The sequence below is a fragment of the Cyprinodon tularosa genome, unplaced genomic scaffold, assembly GCF_016077235.1.
Source record: "Cyprinodon tularosa strain WSP-4 unplaced genomic scaffold, ASM1607723v1 ctg608, whole genome shotgun sequence".
Taxonomy (NCBI): domain Eukaryota; kingdom Metazoa; phylum Chordata; class Actinopteri; order Cyprinodontiformes; family Cyprinodontidae; genus Cyprinodon; species Cyprinodon tularosa.
Genome location: NW_024039350.1, coordinates 130,479 through 153,959, shown reverse-complemented (window position 1 = coordinate 153,959; position 23,481 = coordinate 130,479). Strand labels below are relative to the sequence as shown.

General features: G+C 37.9%; 2 protein-coding genes and 1 long non-coding RNA gene across 5 annotated transcripts; 1 reads left to right on the top strand and 2 right to left on the bottom strand.

Moving 5' to 3' along the window:
• Window positions 1–1,431: 1,431 nt before the first annotated feature.
• Window positions 1,432–5,196, bottom strand: dnajb1b (DnaJ heat shock protein family (Hsp40) member B1b). The gene is made up of 3 exons (XM_038307356.1): window positions 4,835–5,196; window positions 2,344–2,966; window positions 1,432–2,217 (listed from the first exon to the last, which is right to left on the bottom strand). The coding sequence occupies exons 1-3, from the start codon at window positions 5,043–5,045 to the stop codon at window positions 1,984–1,986; spliced, it is 1,068 nt and encodes a 355-aa protein (XP_038163284.1). The 5' UTR covers window positions 5,046–5,196; the 3' UTR covers window positions 1,432–1,983.
• A 1,158-nt stretch (window positions 5,197–6,354) lies between these two features.
• LOC119798028 lies at window positions 6,355–10,170 on the bottom strand. Of its 2 annotated transcripts, XR_005282653.1 has the most exons (5): window positions 10,010–10,170; window positions 9,437–9,572; window positions 8,333–8,427; window positions 8,115–8,169; window positions 6,355–6,413 (listed from the first exon to the last, which is right to left on the bottom strand). It is a non-coding gene; the product is annotated as an uncharacterized LOC119798028 (long non-coding RNA). The 2 variants fall into 2 exon arrangements; XR_005282652.1 differs by lacking the exon at window positions 6,355–6,413 and having other exon boundaries at window positions 7,910–8,169; window positions 10,010–10,166.
• Window positions 7,560–23,134, top strand: tecrb (trans-2,3-enoyl-CoA reductase b). 2 transcript variants are annotated; one of them, XM_038307353.1, is made up of 12 exons: window positions 7,560–7,665; window positions 11,504–11,554; window positions 16,480–16,531; window positions 16,620–16,664; window positions 16,755–16,858; window positions 18,506–18,621; window positions 19,350–19,455; window positions 19,535–19,607; window positions 19,678–19,721; window positions 20,733–20,790; window positions 21,699–21,787; window positions 22,911–23,134. In XM_038307353.1, exons 1-12 carry the CDS (start codon window positions 7,600–7,602, stop codon window positions 23,082–23,084), a joined length of 978 nt encoding a protein of 325 aa, XP_038163281.1. In that variant the 5' UTR covers window positions 7,560–7,599; the 3' UTR covers window positions 23,085–23,134. The 2 variants fall into 2 exon arrangements, with proteins under 2 accessions (XP_038163281.1, XP_038163280.1); XM_038307352.1 differs by lacking the exon at window positions 7,560–7,665 and having other exon boundaries at window positions 11,264–11,554.
• Window positions 23,135–23,481: the final 347 nt, after the last annotated feature.

Sequence of the window (23,481 nt, the reverse complement as noted above, 5' to 3'; positions counted from 1 at the left end):
TGTTGATATTTCCTGTATATCTTTAAAAGCTTGACAGCCTGGAGTCAAACTGACATATGTTTATGTATATGTCCTCTTTTAATTAAAAAGTCACTAAATATGAAATCAAAGTCAGATTTATTTTTTTTAAACAAAATTTATAAGGGGGTTAATAGGACCTGCAGCTAAGAGGGAAAAACAATAACAAGAAATTCCTGCTGGGTTTTCATGTAGGAAGTGTGTAATGCCTCAACGTTCTCAGCGAACTTTAAAACATTCATGGTACTGAAGGGTAAATTGGTAGAAGCACATCCAGAGGAAGCCAGAGAGGTAAATAAAATACTGTTGCTTTAAACTGTGATATCCTTCATAAAGGGATGCTGGATCATTCCTTCCTGTCTGTGTTAGACTTTATCATCCCAGCTGCTCCCTACAGGTATTTACAAACATGCTCCTGGTCGCACAGCTTCTAGATCTGATCTAAGCATTATTTGCACTTTTTGTAATCTGCTCGATATATTTATATATTATGTTAAATAGAAATAGCAAAAACCTTTCACATGATCTAGAACCATTCGGCTCTAAAATCATGTTCATTTGCATGTTTTTGTGTTATAACTGCCTGCTTTTTATTTTTTGTGTGCGTATTAAACTTGAACATGCCTGTTTCTTTCACTGGAGGACAATAAAGGCATTACTTATTTTGTCTGAAAAAGTCAGGTTTGTACACACATAAGCAATATCAGTATAAGGGGGGTATTTTCTAAGGTGGAACCTTGTTTAAAAGCAGCAGGCTTAAATGCACAATATAAAAGTTTATTTAGGCAAAACAGTGTGAGCCTTAAAAGCTTTCTTATAGTTATACTTTCTTCAAAGATGGTAAGTAGTTATAAAAAGAAAATCTGATTTATTGATCTTTCATTCAAAGGTTATAATTTCAAGCTAATTCCTATATATTGATTAAATAAGCTGAGCCTAGTAACAGACAGTTGTTTTTGTGATTTCAGAAACAGAACACTTGGGTAATCTATTTAAATTAGTTTATTCTTGCAAATCAAGCGATTTTGTGCAACAACAAAAAAAACAAACAGAAAATGCGTTCAGAGGGAGGCTTATTTGTCCAATTAAAAGGATTTCATAACATCCTCCTGGCAGGTATTAAAACGTAAAGTCCACATTTCTGTATTAAAATGTTTCTTATTGCTGTGAATATGAAATGTTTGTTCTGAGTACATTGTAACATAAAAGCTGAAAATACAGCAATCTTTACCGTGTTTTATTTAAAGAATATTGTTACTGAATCAAAGGAAACTCTCAAAACTATTGTAAATCACTGAATGTGATTGTATGTAACTTCATATAAGATAAAGATGTAAGGAAGTCATTTTTATCCTTAGAGGGAAATAATTTAATACAAAAAATAAATCATAGAAAAATAAAGGAGACATCAAATGTAAACAGCACCGTTTCCTTCTTTATTGTTCATCAATGTCAAAGAACTCACAGAGCAATCATTTATCCGAGCGTCATTCCTCTGTGTGAGCTTTCATTCTTAGTAAAATAATCTGTTCTTCCACGGTCAAATATCTCATAACCGTGAACCATACACTGCAAATCTGGATGCTCAACTTTATTCACAAAAAAAGAAAGTTCCTCAGTGAAAATTGTTCTAAACAAAAGATTTAGTAGAATAGTGGCACAAGTGTTCTCTTATCTATTGTACAGGTTTCATGAAAAATATAAACTCCGTAAACCAAACACTCCAAAATATCACTCATCAAATTTACAAACAAGACTCAGAAAAGCAGCACTCATTTATTATAGGCAAAGCCTCCAAAAGCTCATATTTACACTACAGAGGACCATGGAAAGACATCCAGGGCTGAGCTGACCCTGGGAGTGTCGCTCTTTGCGTCTAATGCAAGTCTAACTTGTAGACGCCCACATGACAATTCACAAGTAAAAAAAAGGCAGCCAAGTATAAGTCCAGCGAGTTTGTCCTGTTTAGGATCGAGGCAGAACCTGGGCGATGGTGTCCCGGGCGCTCTGAGTAAGCCTTTCTGGGAACTTCACCTCATACTCAACTATCAAGTCCCCTCGACGATCGGGTCGCTTGGGATAAGGCAGCCCCTCTCCGCTAACCCGCCACTTCATTCCAGGCTGTATGATGTCCGTGGACGTCACGGTCACTGTCCTGCCTTCCAGCGTGGGTGCATGGACTGTACAACCACATAAGGCCTGATGGGACGAGAAGACAGTAGAGAACAATTAGAAATGACATTAAAAGAAACACTGATTTAAATCCTCTACATGTAATGGTTATGTGTCAAAATATATCTCTGGTTTGCAGTAATCCTGACTTACATCACGTAGCGTGACCTTGGCAGTGTAAACAATGTCAGAGCCGTCCCGTTTGAACACCGGGTGAGGTTTGTCCTTCAACACGAAGACTACGTCTGCTGGAATGTTCCTCGGCGTCTCGTCCCCTTCTTTGGCAAAAGTGATCTTGGTGCCCTCCTTCCACCCTTTCTTGATCTGCACCTCCAGGATTTTCTCCTCTGACCTTGTTGTTCTGCCGTCAGGGTTGAGTCTTTTTCGGGAGATCTTCATTTTTTTTGTGCAACCATTCAACACTTCTTCTAGTGACACCCTGAGATCATGAACCACTGGTGGGTCTTGTTGCTTCTTTACAACGCTAGTGTGACCCCCCATTCCTCCCATCCCTCCCATCCCAGGGCCGAAGGAGCGTGAGAAGCCACCCATTCCACCGGGACCCATTCCGCCGCCGCCGCCCATCCCAAATCGAGAAAACGGGTCATCAGTGTCCATGTCCTCCTCCATACCTCCATTGCGAGCACCAAAAAACTGCTCAAAAGGTTTACGCCCACCAAAGAACTCTGCAAAGATGGCATGAGGATCCCCTTGAAAGGTGTAGCTGAAGGTGCCAGGTCCACTGCCCCCTGTTGGTCCTCCGCCACCTTTCAACCCTAAATAAAGAAAATAAGAAAACAATGCATTTAAGATGAAAACAATAAATGTCACTTAAGAGTAATCATTGATTCAAACTAGACTGTTTTGTTTTCAAAGACTTTAAAAAAGGGAGATCTGATTTAATTCTAATGAAAATAAAGCTCATAAACAGTAATTAAGCATATGTTTACACATATTATAGGTTATCAAATACAACTGAACATAGCTATTTTCATTGTCAACAGTGCTAAAAAAAAAAGACACTAGATTTGCAAAGATTAAAAAGCTATTTTTTATGACACTGATTTATATGCTATGTACTGAATACTGCTGGGTGTTAGCGCTTCCTTTATTGTTTAATTTTAAAGGTATCTGGCCTGTTCTGCATGTTAGCTCCTTTTGCCCAACAAATCTCAGTCTTCTATTGATATTTGGAGTAAAATCTTTACATCATGCCATGGTTCATATTCATTCAAAACACCCTCGGCTAAAAACCAGAGAGCAGCTGAGACTCTGCTCTTTACCTGAACTAAATCTGGATTCTTTTTTGTTTTCTATTCATTTCTAAAGCTTCCATTATGTTCATATTTATGAACATACATACGTTATTTTTCCCCACCCAACCCTCTTATTTAAATATCAAGCCTACATGTAATGCCAGTTGCATAATAATCATTTAATGTTTCTCAACTAGCAGTTAGTCTGTAACAGAGTTGTATAAAATACTTATCTATAGATATACTCTGACTCATCCTATGCAGACAGATGTCTATGATCACAGAGTAACTAAAAGCAATAACCCTTTTTATGATCTGCCTACTTTTAACCCCTCTCACCTCTTTCAAAATAAAAATGGGCTCTAAAAATGAACACAATTCCTATGATAAATTCAACCATGGCAACGCATCAAAATAGCCTGCACACAGGGATCCCACTCTTAATCATTTTAATTATCTTAAATTAGAAGTAGTGGGGCATTCTGTCACTTAAGCGAAACAATTTCAACTCAGTTTCAGCTCTTCTTTAGTCTACGGAAGAGGATTAGGGCCACTGAAAAAATTAAAAAAGTTAACTGATTTTTAGATAATATTTCAGTTTAATCTGGGGAAAAAAGTTAGAATTCTGACATTAATATCAGAATTCTCATTTTATTCACAGAATTCTCACTTTGATCTCAGGATTAGGGCCACTGGAAAAATAAAAATAAGTTATCTGATTTTTAAAAATTATTTCAGTTTAATATGGGGAAACAAAGGTTAGAATTCTGACCTTTTCCCCCCCAGAATTCTGACTTTTGTCTTCCTTCATGGTGCTAATCTACATTAAGATCCAGAATTATCATAATAAAGTCAAAATTCTGAAAGAAAAAGTCAAAATTCTGAAAGAAAAAGTAAAAATTCTGAAAGAAAAAGTAAAAATTCTGACATTAAAGTCAGAATTCCGACTTTTTTTCTCCTATTATACAGAAGTAAAATTTACAAACCTGTTAACTTTGTTTGTTTTTTCAGTGGCCCTAATCGTCTTCCGTATTATTCTGTTGCTGAAATTAAAGCAAGCACACAGCAGGCTAGTACCAGTAGCATCTCTACAAACACATGAAGCCAACCCTGCCTCTCCTGCCAAACACATAACCTTTAAGCAGCGCAGATAACGTTACTCATGTTAAATGACCGTTATAGTCCCAAATCATCATTAAGTGTGTCCTGTCCGATGGAGCCTTTTATGGTAAAGCTCACCATGAAGGACGGACAAAGCGCCATGACACAAACAGATTATCGTTAACGACCATTTGACCTAAAATATCGACAGTGGTTGCTAATATATCCTAACCCAGCTAACCCCTATTAACTAGCCCATCCACATACTAGTTTCAGATGATGCTTACCTTCCTCTCCAAAACGATCATAAATGTCCTTCTTCTTTGGGTCGCTCAAAACATCGTAAGCTTCAGCGATTTCTTTAAATTTCTCCTCCGCTCCTGGTGATTTGTTCTTGTCGGGGTGGAAACGCAAAGCCTGCTTACGATAAGCTTTCTTTATGTCGTCCTCTGATGCTCCTTTCTTGATTCCCAAAATGTCATAGTAGTCCTTGCCCATCTTGCCCGTCCAGCGGCCCTTGCCCTATTTTTTAGTTTTATATATTCTAATAAAGTTTTGGTGCTCTTTAGCAGTCCGTGTCCTGCCTGAACGTGTGCGGCTCGCACTCCAACTGTATTCTTTATAAACAGCGTGGAAACGTCCAGACTCTTCCACACGCAGCCAGAACCAGCTCCTCTGTAACGTCACACACCAAGCCACGCCCACCTGGATCCGTTAACCTCATGGTTCTTTCATTTAAAGCAACAATTGTTGTACAATAGAAAAAAAGAGACCCTTTTAAGCGACTTAAACTATTCTAACTTGTTATATTAAACATGAAAAACCTTAGTATTAAAAATTCAAACATCCTTTCGTTTAAAACTTAGGGGTATCACAGTAAAAGTGTGAAAAAATACATTGAATAATACACTGTAGTGATCTTGTACTGCTAATGAATGTAAGCCTGAGGCCTGAATGTTTAAATAAGCTGATCCCACAGTTTTTAAACATTGCTTTTATTTCTCAAATTAAGTTAAATGGAAATAAACAAAAATCTATTGGCCCTTGTTCCTGTTGTGGGCTGTAATATCCCTACTAGCACCGAATCCAAGCAGTGGCCCTTATAACAAAGTTCAGAACCTTACATCTAAGTCTTGTAAACACTTATTTCTTTGTACATCGTCAAATGCATGAAACCGGACTATATTTGTGATCCAAATGTGGTTTATTCGGTTGATCTGATGTCATAAATAAGCCTCAGCATTGAAAAAATATATTACAGTCCCAAGAAAGCCAGGCCACTGTCACACTGAAAAACAGCAAACCTTTTTTTAAAGATACAGTGAGGGCTTATTTAGAGAACAGAATTGCCTTTTAGGCATTTAACAGGTAGATTTTCACTTCTTTGGGTGTGGCTCATACCATAGCAAACTCTGCTGAAGCATGTCTGAAGTCTCACTAACATGTCCCAGATACAGTGTCATCATATTGGGCCAACGTTTACTTTCATATCAGTGTATTTTCTAATACAGTAAAATCAGTAAACTATCCGATGAGGACTCATGGGAAGGAAAAGCTGCAGTAGCTTCTACTTCTCATGTAATAGAGGTGACATTAAGGTGAATGTAATAGCAAACTCACTTGGAAGCTAATGAGCTGACACAGAAGGAGTTTTGTTTAAACATTGAAAACTTAGACTCAACTTTATTTGTCCCTTGGGATTACTCCTTCAGGGTAATCTTTGGTTGCAATAGACTGGCGACCTGTCCAGGGTGTACCCCGCCCCTTGCCTGTAGACAGCTTGAGGAATCAGCACCCCTCATGACCCCAATTGGGATAAGCATGAAGGAAAATGGATGGATGGATGAAAATCTCTGGTTCCAGTCGCTTATATAGAATACAAAGAGTTAAACAAGATGCCATTAAAGATAAAAATACAACAGACAATTTAAAAAGAGTGTGTATATAGTACAAAAGATTTTTAAAAAGTTGCGATGTCCTGTAATTTGTTTCCTTTAGATATTAAAATATCTGCACAGTAGAGAGCTAAGGAAAGACTACAGAGGAGTTGACTTGGATTATTGCACCTGCACTGCAGAAATGTACTGACCTTATAAATAAGTATATAATTACACAGACTCACAGTAGTTGGCATGTGTTATTGCACAGCCAGAGAGAAGAATATTAGATAATAGGTAATGTTCTTTTCTCTCACTGTGCAATAACACATGCCAACTACTGTGTAGTCTGTGTAATTCTTTACTTATTTATTAGTAAAATAACATATAGGCACTCAAAGCACTGTTTTAGCATCTCAACAAAAGGTAAACGACAGTATAGACACTTTTCAGATTAAGGGCCTGTTATGTATGCGAGAGTAATCTCTAGGAAACTGCATCAGACTCACTCATTTCCAGGCATTTTGTTTTAAATGACTGGAAAATCATTTAAAAGAAATCCCTAAAATGTCAAATATTTACGCAAATTGATTTTTAAGTAAAACATTATATGTAAATCACAAGGTGTTGCTATGATGCTTCAGAGAACCATCCCAGGATATTTCCTGAAGGTTCACTTCAACCAATATTTAGGGAACTGCTTTATTCTCTATAATAATAATAATAATAATAATTTAACTTTATTGATCTCACACTGGAGAAATGTACCTCTGCATTTAACTCACACTGCTATAACCACTATTCCAGCAAAGCCCCTCTCAAAGGGGAGTTTTATTAATAAATAAAAATAATTCTGTTTTATTAATAAATCAACCAGAAAATTGAGCCAATAAGAACAGGCAATTAACTGGTCAGTAATAAGCAATATTTCAAGAATGAAATTGACCATTTTGAAATGTATACATACGAAGCACTATACATATGTCTTATTGTAAACTACAGTGCCAAAGTAAATCCTATTATCCATCTTTTATCTTTTGCGAAAATTTCATTGGCTACATTCAGTGACGTGGGCGTGGTCGCCTGACTTCTACTGGACTTGATTGGCTGGTATGAACGTTAGGTTCCCACCCACCATGTCTTCATCCGCCTAATGTCGATACGCTGATTGGTCGATGACCCGTCATTCATCCGGGTTTAATAAGGAAGAGGTACCAACTGCCAAGATGAAGCACTACGAGGTGAGTGGTGTTCATACATTGTTAAACCAGACCTCTTTTGGGTTAAATTCAATAAATTAAACCTTGTCGGTGTGTTTGGGATGTCTCTGTGTTTATAGGTCCTATTAATTGGGTTCAGAAATTAGATTTTTAGCAGTGAACAGCTTAGCCCGGTTAGCACCATATAATGGACTGATATCTGAACAAATTTTGGCCTGTTTTGGTGAATTTCACAGCACAAATCGTCCCAAAAACACAGCGGACCTTTAATTTAATATCTGTATTTTAATTGAGCTTATTAGAGGAACTCGTGCTGCAGGAAACATGCTCGACAGCATCGCCATCTCTGGCTGGAATGATCCATGGCTCTCCTTATCTTGCTCAAGCTTATCCAAGTATGCAGGTGAAATGTCATGATCGCGTGCTCAGCTCTTTTTTTAAACGAATCCACATGGTTTAATGTCACAAACCTATTCAGTCAAACGAGCTTGAGATGTCAGGTGAACCTATGGATTGGTGGTGTTCCTAAAAAACAAACAAAAAAACACACACATTCAGCCGGATTAAAATGTAGATCAGACTTATTTCATCACTAAAATGACAATAACTGTGTGATAAGGAGCAGATAAACTTTTGAGGGCGTACAGATTTACATCAGTTCACAGTTACACCAACACCCTAAACCCACCAGACAGGATCTGAAGTAGTCTGGCAGAAACTGACTCAACCACTGGCGGGTCTGCTCCCATTTTCCTTCACAGGGCAAATAAGGATTTCTGGCACCTGTAAGAAAAAACAGTGGTCATATGTGGTGATAACACTGTTTACTCCTATATGTAAGCAGCAGAGGTGTCAAGTAACAAATTACAAATACTTCGTTACTGTACTTAAGTACACTTTTTAGGTATCTATACTTTACTCCATTACTTATTTTTCTTCTACTCATTACATTTTCACACAAGTATCTGTACTTCCTATTCCTTACATTTGTAAAACAAACGTTACTCGTTACTCTTGGCTTCGGTTTAATATATATATATATATATATATATATATATATATATATTAACCCTAACCAGTCATATAATGCAAACACTCAATGGTTAGCTAAAGGAAATCATCAGAAGCAAGCAGGTGTTCTTCAAACTACAAACGTGAATTGTCTATGCCATGCTACAATGTCTGATTCAGAAAAAGATGTTGAAATGTCTGAAAGGTTGGACACAGGCGAGAGCGTACCAGGAGATAGAGACCAATAAGACCTCCCTCATCCTTGGCTCTATATCAAAGAATTTTTCAATTCATATAGTGGCATCTGGCTGTTTTTTTAAAGGTTACTTTATACTTTTAAGTTGTTTTTGGAGCACATACTTTTCACTTTTACGTGAGTAAAGAAGTCAACTTGATACCTCAACCTTTACTATAGTGTTTTTAAACGGTAGTATCTATACTTCTACTTAAGTAACAAATGTTTTTACTTTTCACACCTCTGGTAAGCAGTATATTTCATTCTTTGAATATTGACTGTTGCAGTAAAATATAAGTATAACAAGATATGCTCCACAGCTTTATGTTATCCATATTAATTGCACAGGCACCCATCAAGCACTGAGTTATGGGATTATAAAGGGGAAAGTGAACACCACTGATTTGTCCACCTGTTAGTGGGTGGGACATTTTTTTTTTAACTGCAGAGGAGACATTTTGATCATAAAATTTTGAGGACCGAAGTGCTTTAGATTCAAGAAATCTGTCTCTAAATGACAGGATCAGGTTGACTCCAAGACTTCACCTTGCATGAAAATGTTCTCAGGCTGCAGTGGTTTGACTACTTGTTGCATCACAGTTTGCTGCACACCCCCACGCTGGTCTGGAAGAAGGCTGCGTTATCTGATGGTCGCGTCCTTGTCCTGCAGGTTAATTTTCCCCTGCAACACAGTAAAAGGGAATTAGGAAAGATTTAAAGAGCATAATTAGTCTGATTGCTGATTTGATTATGGAATTTTCAAGATGGAGGAATTGATCACCAGGCAAAGCGGTTCGTTTTTTTTCTCTATTTGATCATTTAAATAAAGACATTATCATTCAGGATGTAAAACATGTCTGTTTGAATTATATTTTTATATATTAATTCATCAAATGAGAAGAATTAATTAAAGTTGAGATTGCTTTGAACTCCATTCAAGTATCTGTTTGCTTATGTTATTACTCCAAAAATCAGCTCGATATAAATTATATCAGAGAGCAAAGAGAAATGCAGCGCTGCAGCGCCCTTCCTCACCAATATATTCAGTTTGTCTATGTTTGTATTCAGCACATTATCTTTACACTTCATCAGTTTGAAAAAAAAAACATCAAGTTTTACCTCTAACCCAACGCACACATCAGAGCAGGAAAGCTGTAAATCTGGTAGCTGAAAAGTTGTGGTCCGCTCACCGTAGTGATTAAAACAGTCCTTCTTGCTTCGTCCTCGCCACAGAGTGAATTACAGCCTCTAACTGTCGTGTGGACGGTTTTATCTGGCAGGCAGGGGTAGGGGTGGTACAGCGGAGCTGGCCTGAAGAATGGAATGGGGTTGTTTCCCTGAAGTCACAGCTGTGGTGTAATGTATCCTGCCCGCTTTATGTGGGGCTAACTTTAATTTATACATTAATAAAATAAATTTCTTGATTTAAAAAAACATGTCTAAAAATTCAGATAAAAAAAAAAGGAAACTATTGTTTAGATATTGATGACTCCATGTTTTCATTGGCTGTAACACAGCAAAACAATTTATAAGTCCTAAACCTTAAGAAAAATGTCCCTCTCTAACGTGGATGTTAAAAAAATACCTAAGCTTCTTTAGGTAATCCGTCTGAAACATTCAAAATTCAAAATTGAGTAGTTAAAAGCATGCTGCAATTCTTAAAACCGAGAAAAAGCGTTATTTTAGGAGGGGGTTTTTTTTGTTTTGTTTTTTCCTATAAACTACAGAAAATTAAGATATATTTTTTTTTTCAGTGCTTCTTGGTGGTAAAGGTTACATTTTATTCTTTGTGAGTGTTGGATTTAAAGGTTTGGTTGAGTTTTAAAGTCCAGCTCACTAACCCATGAAGTGTTTTGGCCTTCTGTGACAGACCTGTGGTACGTGAGCGGTCTCCGATTAAAGCCGACATATTGTGGTGAAAGTCAAGCATGACATCACTGCACAGATCTGTGTGGGGTCAGATGGGAAAAGGCTTCATGGACAGAGCTGCTATGAGATGTTTATATTTAGCTGTGGAGAAGAAGACGGGCGCAGGCTGGTTAAGGAAAGTGCCGCTTGTCGTTATAACTCTCTGCTTTCCTCTCTCTGAGCTGGAGGTTGAGGTGTCAGGGGTCAAAGTGGTCTGTTTTTAGGGAAGTTTCATTTCCAGACACAATTATTTGGGAATAGGTTTATTCTCTTCAGTTCAGCGTTGGAGATGCTTGGCATACTTTTCTTGCAACTGTTGTGGAGTATGTTTGTTCTGCAAGGCGTTGGGCGGCTGTTAAATTAAGCAGCAGAGCAGAAGTGAGAGGTGGGCAGAGAGAACTGAATGAAGAGGGTGGGGTCGAGGAGGAGGAGGCAAGCGACAGATTTATTTCCACAGCTGAGCGTCACCTCGCTCTTCTCCGTCTCTCTGCGTGGTTCTGGAGAGGTCGCTGCAGAACTGAGTGGAACAAGGGGGGATTCACTGTGAGCAGGAGGAGCAAAGGAGACATGGATGCCTTGGCGTTAGAGGCCAGTGGGAAAAAGACGAATAACGCCGCAGTGGCAGCAGCTGTTGTGCCAACAGGTCAAGCCCCTGCAAAACGTAAACCTGCTAAAAAAACTAAAAAGGCTGTTGTTTTTTTTGAGGTGGAGATACTGGACGCCAAGACCAAGGACAAGCTCTGCTTCCTGGACAAGGTAAGAAGTTTCTCTTCTAACTCTGATTTGGTGCATTTGATTTCATCTTGAAATTACACTTCAAGTCACCTCAAACTTTTAACACCCTTAATTGTCTAACGATCCATATGCTCACTGCAGCGCATGCACCTATGAGCTCATCTATTACTATAAAGGCTCTCTGTGTGGAAGATGGGTGTTTTCTAGAACATGGCAGGGCTGATGAAGCTGTGGTCACTGTCAGTCAGTGGGCATTTATCCCTGAGTGTAAAAGGGACGACCTCTGGAGTGCCTTTCGTTCATGCGACGCTGCTGCAGACCTGGCTTAGTTCTCCTGATGACGTTCAAAGAGACAGAGTGAAGATTTCATAATGTAGACTTTTCATTTTGCTGTTAATTGTCATATTTAGATGGAACTCCTGTTTATGTATATTTAGGTTTGTGGTTTTGCATCGACTGCTGCTTAATTTTATTTAGAATAGTCATAAAGAGTATTTATTATGATAAATTAGATATTCAGTTTCATTAGCTGATTCTCCACACTATTTACACAACTTTAGGTTTAATATATTCAAATGATTTAGTGAAGGATAACATAAAGTTGTCTTGCATACATGCAAAAACTTGATGCACATGTGGAAAATCCTGTCCACCTTTAGTGGAGGCACCATGCTGTCAGGATAATGCTTTTTTTTTAAGTAGGAAGAAAGAAATAGTTGATTCAAAGATGAATGGATTTAAAATGGGGAAGAAATCTTCAAAGAAGTCTGTAAACCTATCAGAGTTTAGACTGGGGTGGAGGTTTACCTTCCAACATCTCTGTGATACAGCCAGCAATCTTAAGGTTTAGATCAAAGAATATTCAGGTTAGAATGGACCAGACAAAGCCCTTTGGATCGGTCTCAATTTTTACAAATACACAAATATGATTCATACATGCACAGGACAAGATCCACACACACACACAGAACAAGATTCAACAAAATATTTCTGGTCCATAAACAACTATGAATTAAATGAAGAAGTACCAGTCGCCTTAAATTCACTGCATTTGTGTGTGGATTTTTGTGACTCCCCTGACCTTGCTCGATGCACAAATGCATTTTTTTAAACAGAGAATGGCTTGCCTCCAATCACAAAGCTCCCTTGTATAAGCCAATCACAAGAAACTACTCCATGTGGGATGACTTACCCCCAAATTCCACATCCTCCATAACCGCCCTGCTCCGTTCCAGACCACCTGTGCAAAGCAAAGCCTACATCCTCCAAGGTTCCTCCCATCTTGCTCCGCTCCGACTTCCTTTGAGCTCGAGGCGAGCGTGCGCTATATTATTATTCAATTCATGGGAGAAAAACATGCAGTAATGAACGCTTAATTTAATATGACATAATTAAATCTCACTATCAGCATCAATCACGCACGTTTCTGCCCAAACATTATTTTTTTGTGGGTCTTTGTAATAGGAATAATCATACAGAATTGGTTTGTTCTCTACCTCCAAACTCAGCGTCTCTCCATCTATGCCTGCGATAAAAGTTGTAACTTTTGAAGGTTGTTTGACTGGATTTGATTAAACTTTTAAGCCTCTCGGTATAAAATATTTTGATCGTGATAAGGAAAAAGCTTCCTGGTACCAATAATTTGCATCAAATCATTTAATTAAATGGTCTTAGCTTTGGGGAATATGTAAGGATTATGTTCTAATTTCTTTCTAACCCTCAATTCCTGCTGAGCCTAAATTGTTTCACAAATAAAAATAGACATAAAATTCCATCCTAAGATGTAAAAAGCTCTGAAAAGACATTGAGTTTTTTTCTATAAGATATGTGCAAATTCACTCAAAATAATAATCTATGTGTTTAAACTTTATAGAGCTATAAGCTAAATGAATGAAATATGCATTTATCGTGATTTTCTCTTTCTCTTTACGTTTCAGTCCACACTGGAAAAAATCAAGTAATTTTTTCTTAAAATAACTGCATTTGTTCTTGAATTGAGGAGGTAAAATAGACATTTTGCAAATAAGTAAATAAGTAAACACAATTACATTGTCATATTCCAAGTGCGTTTTATCTAAATATCTCATTTTAAGAGTAAAAATACTCATAACATTGGCAGATCCTCTTATTAACCTATTCCAATTAAGTGTAAAAACTCTTAATTTATGAAATTTTTACTAGATTGTTTTTCCAGTGCAAGGTTTCTTGCCTCTTTCAAATTCTCGGTTATTGCCTCCTTTATTCATTTATTTTGCAGAAAAAATTTTAGATGTTCCAGAACACAAACACAATTAAGCCTGAAAAATTATGTTCACAAATGACTATAATACATTAGCAAAACAACTCATAACTAGCTCTGAAAATACAGGAACCCACTCGGTTCCAAAGCAACTGGCCTTTGATAAACCTTTGATACTATAAGCAGTACTCTATTAGTTTTTCTTTTTTATAAATAATCCCTTTAAGTTGTTTTTATTTTCTTCAGTAAAATAAAACTGATCCTAGCCCCCCTCCCCCCCTTTTTTTGTTTTACCTGGGCACAGGGAACTTGATGCTTCCTAGTGCCACTCAAACCTTTATTACAACCAGTATCGGCTTTGACAAAAATTTTAAATTTTGAGGACCGAAATGCTTTAGATTCATGAAATCTATCTCGAAATGACAGGATCAGGTTTACTCCAAGACTTCAACTTGCATGAAAATGTTCACAGGCTGTGGTGGTTTGACTACGTGTTGCATCACAGTTTGTCGTAGTAATGTCATAGGCTCCCTATCGGGGGTGACAAGCTTGCTCTCTCCTCCTTTGGTTAAAGCAGGGGTGTCAAAGAGGTTCCAGAAAGGGCCGTGTGGCTGCAGGTTTTCTTTCCAACCAAGCAATAGCACACCAGACTGCAGTCATCTCATCAAGTCATCATGTTCTGATTGGACTCCTTTAAATCACTTTAAATAGGTATAAAGTCTTCCATCTCCTCTAGCTTTGTGAGATGTCTGCTGATGGATGAAAGGATAACACATTTACATTATTCCATTTTAATTGGAGAGCAGTAGCTTTTATAGGTTTATTTACACTCTTCAGTGCCTGGCCCAAAGTTAGTTGTGTATGTGTCAGATGGATTAATTTTTGTCACCGCTGGTGCTCAGGGAGATTTAGTGTGTTGATAGTATGTGTATAGAGTTTCATTAGCCACACTCCTAGTGCCATCGGCCAAAGTAAACCCTGCTTATTAAAGGCTGCTCCTCAGGATACAAAGTGTAAGGCGCTATCCTGAACAGATTAAACCCGGTTGTCGAGTTAGCAGAGTTTCTATGGTGATAACGGTCACAGTCTTATCACCTCCAGAGAGTCAAAGATGCGACCGATTCAGATTTGGATGTAGACAGAAAGGTCCCTGCAGGACCCGTTTACTAGGTTAGAGCTAAAATGACAGAGTTTTCAGTCAGACCACCACAGAGCAGCGTTATCAAGTCAATTTAAAAATCTATCTTCAGACGTTTTGTGAGAACATTGCTGTGGATATAGATTCACTTTAACCAACTATTCTAGTACAGTCAACGATGATTACATAATTTACTTTAACGTAAAGGGCATCACGAGGATTTTTCACTGGCATGTTAATAATTACAGCTGTGCAAATACCACCATGCACAGCTGTGCCCATTGTAACAGTTTAATATCTGTTGCAACACATTAATAAACAGAAAAATCTCAACAATGTTGAGTTAATTGGTCGATGACATAAAGTGATCTGTTAGTATTAAGATAATCATGCTTATCATAGTGAGAATGCTTTCCATGGATGATTTTTAAGCAGAAGACAAATTTGACCAATATAGCTAAAGTGATCTTGGTTAAATATTTAAATGCCTCTCATGATTCATCCACAATCAACACAATCAGATCCAATCCAAGATCCGCCTCTGATGCAATCTAAGTGCTCACTCTCTATGACCAGAATCTAGACATCAGACTGAGCCCAGTTGAGAGATTTCGCTGGTCGAACTCATCTATCAGAATGTAAAGTCAGAAGAACAATTCCCTTTTTTTGCAAATGTTCAATACGGAGGTTGAGGTAAATCAGCTCTTAGACTTTTGTAATTATATATATATATATATATATATATATATATATATATATATATATATATATATACGGTATATATAATCTTTTTCTCTCAATATGGGAATATATGTCTTGGGGTCAAAAGAGATGAGTGATGAATAAAAAAAATACATTTTATTAGTACATTTTACAGAAACAAGGAATATGAAAATGTGTTTATGTTAACATGATTGTAAATTTAAAAAAAAGGAATATATCAAATGTTATCATTTAGAAAAGTTGGTAAAATATGTTTAAAAGTTAGCATTGTCTCTAGCCAGCCCCCAGCTTTGGCAGTCATAACACAGCAGGATCTAAGTTGGTCATCGGCTCCAGACCGGCAGTGGAACCCTACTGGTGGTTTCTGAGCTCCAACTGCAGCGACGTCATCCTGCTGAAAATACTTGGAGGTCCTGGACAGGTCACAGACAGAAGTTTTAGGGGATGGTTGAAATGTTTATGGGGGGGGGTTCTATTAAGGTGCTGCATCATTGAGGTTTGCAGGATTAACCAAACCCTAAAAAAAGACCTAAACTACTTTGCTTACAGCAAAGATGACCGCTTTAGTCGATGCTAAACACTCACTCTTGTGCAGCTTTCCTGAACACAGCAGCACTTATTGCCTTTGTTTACTCCCCGTGTCTTTTTGTTTTTGTTTGTGTTGATATATTCAAGCCAACTGCTGTTTCTGAAACAGCTGTTAGATAGCCCACATCCAAGAGGTGTTTAAGCAGTCAGAGCTAAATTTACCACTAACCCCCATCATAATTGGAAACAGGATTATGATCTGCTCCTTTGTGTATGAGTGGGTGTCCCCTTGTTTATTTACTGCCATGGTATTTGCAGGTTGAGCCAAATGCCACCATTGGGGAGATCAAGTCTATGTTCCACAAGAGCCGTAAGTACTGTTTTTACTGCGTCTCATATGTTTGACGCTTTATTTTCTGCCTTTATATGAGTCAGAGCTATTTATCTCTCTGTTTCAGACCCTCAGTGGTACCCAGCCAGACAGTCTATTCGCCTCGACCCCAGTATGTCTTTCCATTTGATCCAATTACAGCTGAGCTTGTGCAGGTTTTCCTCTGAGTAAATCTAAGTGTTCAGTAATGGCTGTGTTCTAGAGGGGAAGTCTCTGAAGGATGAGGACGTTCTGCAGCATCTTCCTGTGGGAACCACGGCAACCTTCTACTTCAGAGATCTGGGAGCTCAGATCAGCTGGGTCACAGTAAGTCCAAACAACAATCAGCTTGAAAACATGACTGAGCAAGTGGGATCCAACAGGGTTATTAACACCGAGTTCCTACTGTGCAGGAAATGTTTCTGACTGAAAAGTCTGTGTGAACTTTATATGGATCTACTTCAAGGATGTTTAAGTGAACATGAGTGGTAATAATTTATTTCTATTTTCAAAGAAAAAAATTTATTGCAGATACATAAAACCCAACTAAAACAATACATTGCAAAGACTGGACATCATTGTTTGTTTTTACACCCCTACATGTGGGGATGTAAACAAAATAGATTTATTATTCTTTAAATAATAAGTGGAGAGAATTTATATAGTATCTTGTCAAGCCAAAGCATCCTTCACTACATTGACTCTACATCTTAAAATATAAATTGATTCAAGAATGTCCAGATAGCATTTTTTTAAGCAAAGAGGCAAACCTTTGGCCAGTTTACAGCTGTTAATCTGTGGGTGCAGCGTGCACTGAGGTCAGCGTGAGGCAATGTTCTTGCCTTTATTATTATAAACGGCTGCGTGTACACTTTTGATCATGGGTCGGGTCGCACTTTATTATTTATGGGTCCGTGCAGTCTCAGGTTTTAAATGGGGATAGTTGCGGGTAACGGGTCGGTTCTTTGTTCTGTACTCTACTGGTGTGGACGGGTCCAGTTATGAAAAATTAGACATGTGCAGGACTCTAGCAAGGCTGCAGCACACAGGTTCCACTGGCCACCTGACCACCAACAGTAGGCAATATGGGTGAGATGTCTTACTGGGCTTGGGTTTAAACCGACTAACCTTTCAATTTTTTTTTTTTTTTTTGGCGACAGTGATGTAAGATGCAGGAGTTTGCACAGCAATTGAAGGGTTGTCTGTTCGAGCTCCAGCTTTCAGTGTTTTTGTACCCTTTGGCAATACACCTCACTCACCTTGCCAGCTGATGATGGTCAGAGGGCCTTTTAGCGCCAGTGTACAGCAGCCTCGCTTCAATGTAGCTTACCACCACCATCAGTGTGTGCGTGTCTAACATTAGCTCTGATGGCTGGTGCCTAATCTGTTTGATTTGACTGACTGGTTAAAAAACACTTTATATTTAATTTATAGCTTTATTTCATTTTTATTTGATATCCATCTGAATCATATAATGTTTAAAATTTATCCTTAAAACATTTTGAAAGCTTTTAGGTTGCATCTGAAATTAAGGTCAACAATAAAAATCAGGCCTAGTTTTGCTGTAATGTCAGGCTGTGGTATTCATAAGATACTGATGCTGGAACTGAACAGTCCAATAGATTTGTATTTCCTGCCAGCTGCTAAACATGATTAGTCCTTGGATTCCAACTTCATCTGCTTCCCGTGATCACACAGAGCCAGAATTCACCATAATCTGCTGTTTTGGAGCACTAACCGGGATTTTCAGTGTAGGAATTGGTTAAGTAGTCCTCTAAAGGAGTCGGTCCCTTGGTGTATTGATTTCTGTTTGCAATGAAACCATAAACTATGAATTCTGTGAGTTTGTAGGGATTTTTTTAAATGTATGATCTACATAGGAGAAGATGAACGCTTGAGAGAATAAATCACCTTTCCTGTAGAGAAAAAAAAGTTTCCATAGACAAACCTGTGTGGTCCTTCTGTGTTTTTCAGGTTTTTCTGACAGAATACACTGGCCCTCTGGTCATCTATCTGCTGTTCTACTTCAGAGTTCCTTTCATCTACGCTCCTAAATATGACTTCACCACCAGTAAACACTGGGTTGTACAGTGAGTGTCTCCAGTATTCCTTCACCAGCCTGATTGAATCAGAAATATTACCCTTTGCTTCTAGATGTAGTACTTACTGCTGCCACTTGGGGGTGTCACATTGCAGTCTTTGCTGAGAACTAAGGGGACCAATAAGCTTTTTATAAAACTTTTAAAAAGCTGCTGTAGTAATGTCTATTTGAGACAGTAATTTAGAAGGAAACCTTTGAATTAAGAGGCATGAAGGGAGGAGTTTTAATAGAAAACTTGTGTAGCATTTTTATAAAAACCCGGGGAGTGAGTCCAAATGGCCAGACACCAAGCTTTGGTAGCAGTAAAAGTGCAACCCGATGCAGACTGATAAGATCAGCTTTTCATTCAAGACCTAAACCCTTCACTACACACGTCTTTGCTAGTTTCCTAACATTCATTGAAACATTTTAATATTTAGATTTCGGTTTACCCAGGCGGACTGCTTTCTTCTGAACATCTGTAATAGAAATGAGGCATTTATTGCATCGTTTATCATGAAATTTTAAAATAAGGAAAATAATCTTTTTAACTCCATATCGCCCACTACTAATCAGTACCTGAAGGTTTTAGCTGAAGTGTACATTAACAGATGGCTCTGATTTTACTCAATAAACCCAGATTATCTCAGTGCCAAACTGGAAATTATCTCCCCACTGCGTTCTAATCAGGGATAATTGTTTGAGAGAAGGGAATAATTGAACATGTGTCTCTTTCAGTCTGGCCTGTATGTGTCACTCCTTCCATTACGTTAAGAGACTCCTGGAGACCCTGTTTGTCCATCGCTTCTCTCATGGGACGATGCCGTTACGGAACATCTTCAAGGTGAGATACTCTATAAACCCGGCCGGATGTTATTACACATTTATGTTCCCATTGCAAAAACATTCTCACTCCGTTTCAGAATTGCACCTACTACTGGGGCTTTGCAGCATGGATGGCTTATTACATCAACCATCCACTATATACACCACCCAGTGAGTATTTAGACATGTTGTTTACTTATGCAGGCCACTCATTGGTTCTAATGTTTTTAATCTCTTTCAGTTTATGGAGAACAGCAGATCAGGCTGGCGCTCATCATATTCCTGGTAACTACTGTTCCTCATTGTAGAATTACTTATTCTGGTCTGTACAGTTCTAAACCGTTGTTTACATTCACCCAGATTTAACAGCAATGACAAATATTATAGATTTATTTTTGCTTTAACTAGCTGGACTGAAAATGAAAATCCTCAGCTCAAAATTAAACGTGTGAATTTTCAGAGTTATACCTGCAGGCTATAAAATGAACCACCAATCCCTGTATTTGTTTTTAGTTTTTTTTTTATCCTTTATTAGCAGTTTTTTAGCAGCAGAGGACACAATGACGTCACAACCAAGCGAAGCATGCTCTGTGTTTACGGAAGAAAACATGGATAGTAGTGCTGGAGCCCATCTAGCGATCTTTCCCAACCTTAAAAACTCTCTTTGCCATGATTGTTGTTTTCTTCCCGCTCCTAAAAAGCAAGACGCAGAATGGTGACCCTTGTTGAGTATTAATGACGTTCAGATCGGATGAATGCGAACTGCTCGTTCAGACACAGGCGGTCATGAGAAGATCAGACCCAGGACACATGGGCAAAAAAAAAAAAGGATTTGGGTCACTTCAGGCTGCAGTGCGAATGTAGCCTATGTCTTTGATCATATTACATTTAAGAAGAGGAGATTGACTCTCACTCCAGCCCTTTAGGGGGCAGTAGTGCTTAAAGTGGGTTTGCAGTGAAACGGAAGAGGAGAGAAAGGGTGCAGCTAGTGCACAGATCAATGCACACCATTAAAAAACAGCATTTTACCAGGTAACAGTAAAGTCCAGCAACTAGAAAGAGGATACTAGTTGGTGCAAAGGAAATGTTTGGTTGGTGCGGGGGAGGGTCACAATTAAGATTTTTAAAAATTGCAGTACCAGGCCAGAATTAATAGCCAATTGATGAACAGGGGATGGTCTATTTTAGGTGATACTATGGTTTGTTTGTTTTTTTTTTCCCATTCTGCTTTATAGCATATCTCTGCTATTTTACCTCTACATCCACTCGCCTCTAACTAAATGCTCTCCACCACAGTTCTGCCAAATCGGGAACTTCTCCATCCATATCGCCCTGCGGAACCTCCGCCCTCCAGGTCAGCACATTGGTCACTCACACTGAGCACATTTCAGACAGCAGTCAATAAAAATATTGGCGTAGATACCTGAAAGTCAATAATGATGAAATTAAATATAAGTATTTCCTGTGTCTTGTCATTTTATTCATAGATGTGACACTAGGTGTTCTTATAACTTCTAAACTTGTGTTCTCACTGGAGAAACATTTTCACAATTACAACTTTGCAACAATACAAACTGACGAGTGCCCCTAAGTGGTAAGCGGGGGGACAACTGCTTCAAAGGCGTATATCTGTATGTGTAGATTTACACATAAATTTGGGATTTGTATTGCTGCAAAGTTGTAACTAGTGTAACTTTAAACCTCCTGCTCTGAGAGATGAAACATCTGAGGTCACATGTATGTATTAGATGACAACTGGAGCAAATACAAAGCTTACATTTCTATGACGTACATTTATAAAACCAGATACAGTTATCCTACCTCATTGACTTCTCTCTGGAAATACATATTTAATCAACAACATAGTAAAATCTTCAGTTCATCTGTTTTTTGTTTAACAATTTTTATACTTTTTGTACCAAATTTATTTATTTGAGAAGTGAGCATGAAGCTGGTTTAAACTTTTTAATGATGATCCTTTAGCTTAATTGTTTTTTTTTATGATCCTATCTTTTCAATTGTTTTATTATAGCAAGTTTGTTAGCAAGTATTCTGTAATAATTGGGCCATTCATTAGCAACATAATATTCATAGACTGTTAGACCTGACTACAATAAAAAGAATAAATAAATAAAATTAGGGGAAAAAATCTAGTTTTTTTTTTTGCTTTTAGAGGCAAACCTGACATAATTTTGAACCACCCCAAAAAGAAGTGGATCAGTAAATAAATGTCCTATTAATTTCCTCTCCTTGTACTTACAGGCTCCAAAACCAGGAAGATTCCCTATCCAACCAAGAACCCCTTCACCTGGATCTTCCTTCTAGTCTCCTGTCCCAACTATACCTATGAGGTAACATCGTCTTTTTAGGATGTGGCATTAAATCATTTAAATCAAAGTCAATGGAGTATTGCAGTAAGTCCATACTGTCTGCTAAATGTGGTTATAGTATAAGTAGAAATGTTCAATAAATTAAATCACAGAAGTCATCAGTATATGACGATATTAAAGGACTGCTAGGGTGCAATATTTAGTAAGGTAAGGTTTTATTGTCTCTTCATTCACCTGCTTGATGATTCAAGTTTAATGGTTAATATCCTAAAGCTCATGGGCAGCCATAGAGCCTAAAAGCCTCCGTAGATTAGTTTTTGCAAGATCAACAAACTGCTCATTTTTTAATTTATTATTTAAAATATTGTGACGCCATCTAGTGGTCAGTTAAGTCCAAACATGCCCTCATTTTGCATTATCATCCAATTTAGCATGTGTGGTGGCAAAAAGGATGCTAAGCAGTTTATATATATATATATATATATATATATATAAATAAAACTAATTCAAGGAGTAAGATGTTTATTTTTGTTTTGTTTTTTAACTGAGTCTTAAAGTTCTTAAAGAAAATACAGTAGATAAGGAATAACTAGATAAGGAATGGTGGTTTTGTTCTTTTCCATTGTTGTTTCCTAGCTCATTCATCTTTGTTGCTGTTGACGGTTTTGTCACAAACACCAGGCTTTTTTTCCTTGTGTATTTTTACGTTATCATTTAGAAGTAATGAGCCAGTTATGAGAACATAAAGATAAGAAACAGAGACAAATTATTTGTCCTTTATTACTCCCAACCTCCAATCCAGATTGTTACTGAATAGATATAATTGATAGCTCTGGATAGTTTACAATTGTAAAGTAAATGTGTGGACAGAAGATTCCTGGAAATGTGTAATGAAATGAAGAGCAGCCCAATGGTAAATGTTTCATTTAATTATTGACTTTAACAAACAAAATTATCCAGAAATGTTGCTGAATAATCTAATCTCATCTCAAGTAAAATGTCAAAGTAAAAGCTTGAATTAATGCCCAGGTTTACTGGACATATCTACCAGACATAATTACATTTTTTTCACCATGGAAAATACAAGCTAACTTCTGTTGGTCTGAACGCATTTGGTATCTGACGAGTTTTCGCCCCTCTGCAGCTGGGCTCCTGGCTCGGCTTCACCCTGATGACCCAGTGTCTGCCGGTGGCCTTCTTCACCATGGTGGGTTTCATCCAGATGACGGTCTGGGCCAAAGGGAAGCACCGCAGCTATCTGAAGGAGTTTAGAGACTACCCACCTCTCCGCTCGCCCATCCTGCCCTTCATCTTGTAGATCCAGTTCCAGCTGATCTTTTCTCTAAACCCACTGCTGGATTTAGACTGATAGATTCCAAGCTTGACCTCTCCCTGTTTCTCTCCCTGCTCTAACTTCCTGCTGTGTTGAGTAAAACTAAAACACTAGTTTAGTTATTGTATTGCAGACAGTTCTGATTGGTTTTAGTTTTCTTTTTCTCCCCCTAAGTATCTACTAAAATCTGCTGTAAATTATGCAAAGGCTCAATTTTTACTGCCTCTCATTGCAGCTCTGGTGTTTTTGTCTTCATCTGCTGATATTAATAATCTCTTTAAACTCACCCTTAATTGCTGAAGAATCTTAAATCTGAAACTGACAGAATGATGTTTTGTTGTCTGAGGTAATTTATTAAAAAAATCAAAACAAATCAAGCCGT

Coding starts and splice junctions, on each gene's coding strand:
- tecrb (XM_038307352.1), top strand. CDS start 11,366: ATGGATGCCTTGGCGTTAGAGGCCAGTGGGAAAAAGACGAATAACGCC. Junction 19,456..19,534: donor CGTTACGGAACATCTTCAAG/GTGAGATACTCT, acceptor ACTCCGTTTCAG/AATTGCACCTACTACTGGGG. Junction 19,608..19,677: donor TCCACTATATACACCACCCA/GTGAGTATTTAG, acceptor AATCTCTTTCAG/TTTATGGAGAACAGCAGATC.
- dnajb1b (XM_038307356.1), bottom strand. CDS start 5,045: ATGGGCAAGGACTACTATGACATTTTGGGAATCAAGAAAGGAGCATCA. Junction 2,967..4,834: donor TGATCGTTTTGGAGAGGAAG/GTAAGCATCATC, acceptor TTCTTTATTTAG/GGTTGAAAGGTGGCGGAGGA. Junction 2,218..2,343: donor CCAAGGTCACGCTACGTGAT/GTAAGTCAGGAT, acceptor TCGTCCCATCAG/GCCTTATGTGGTTGTACAGT.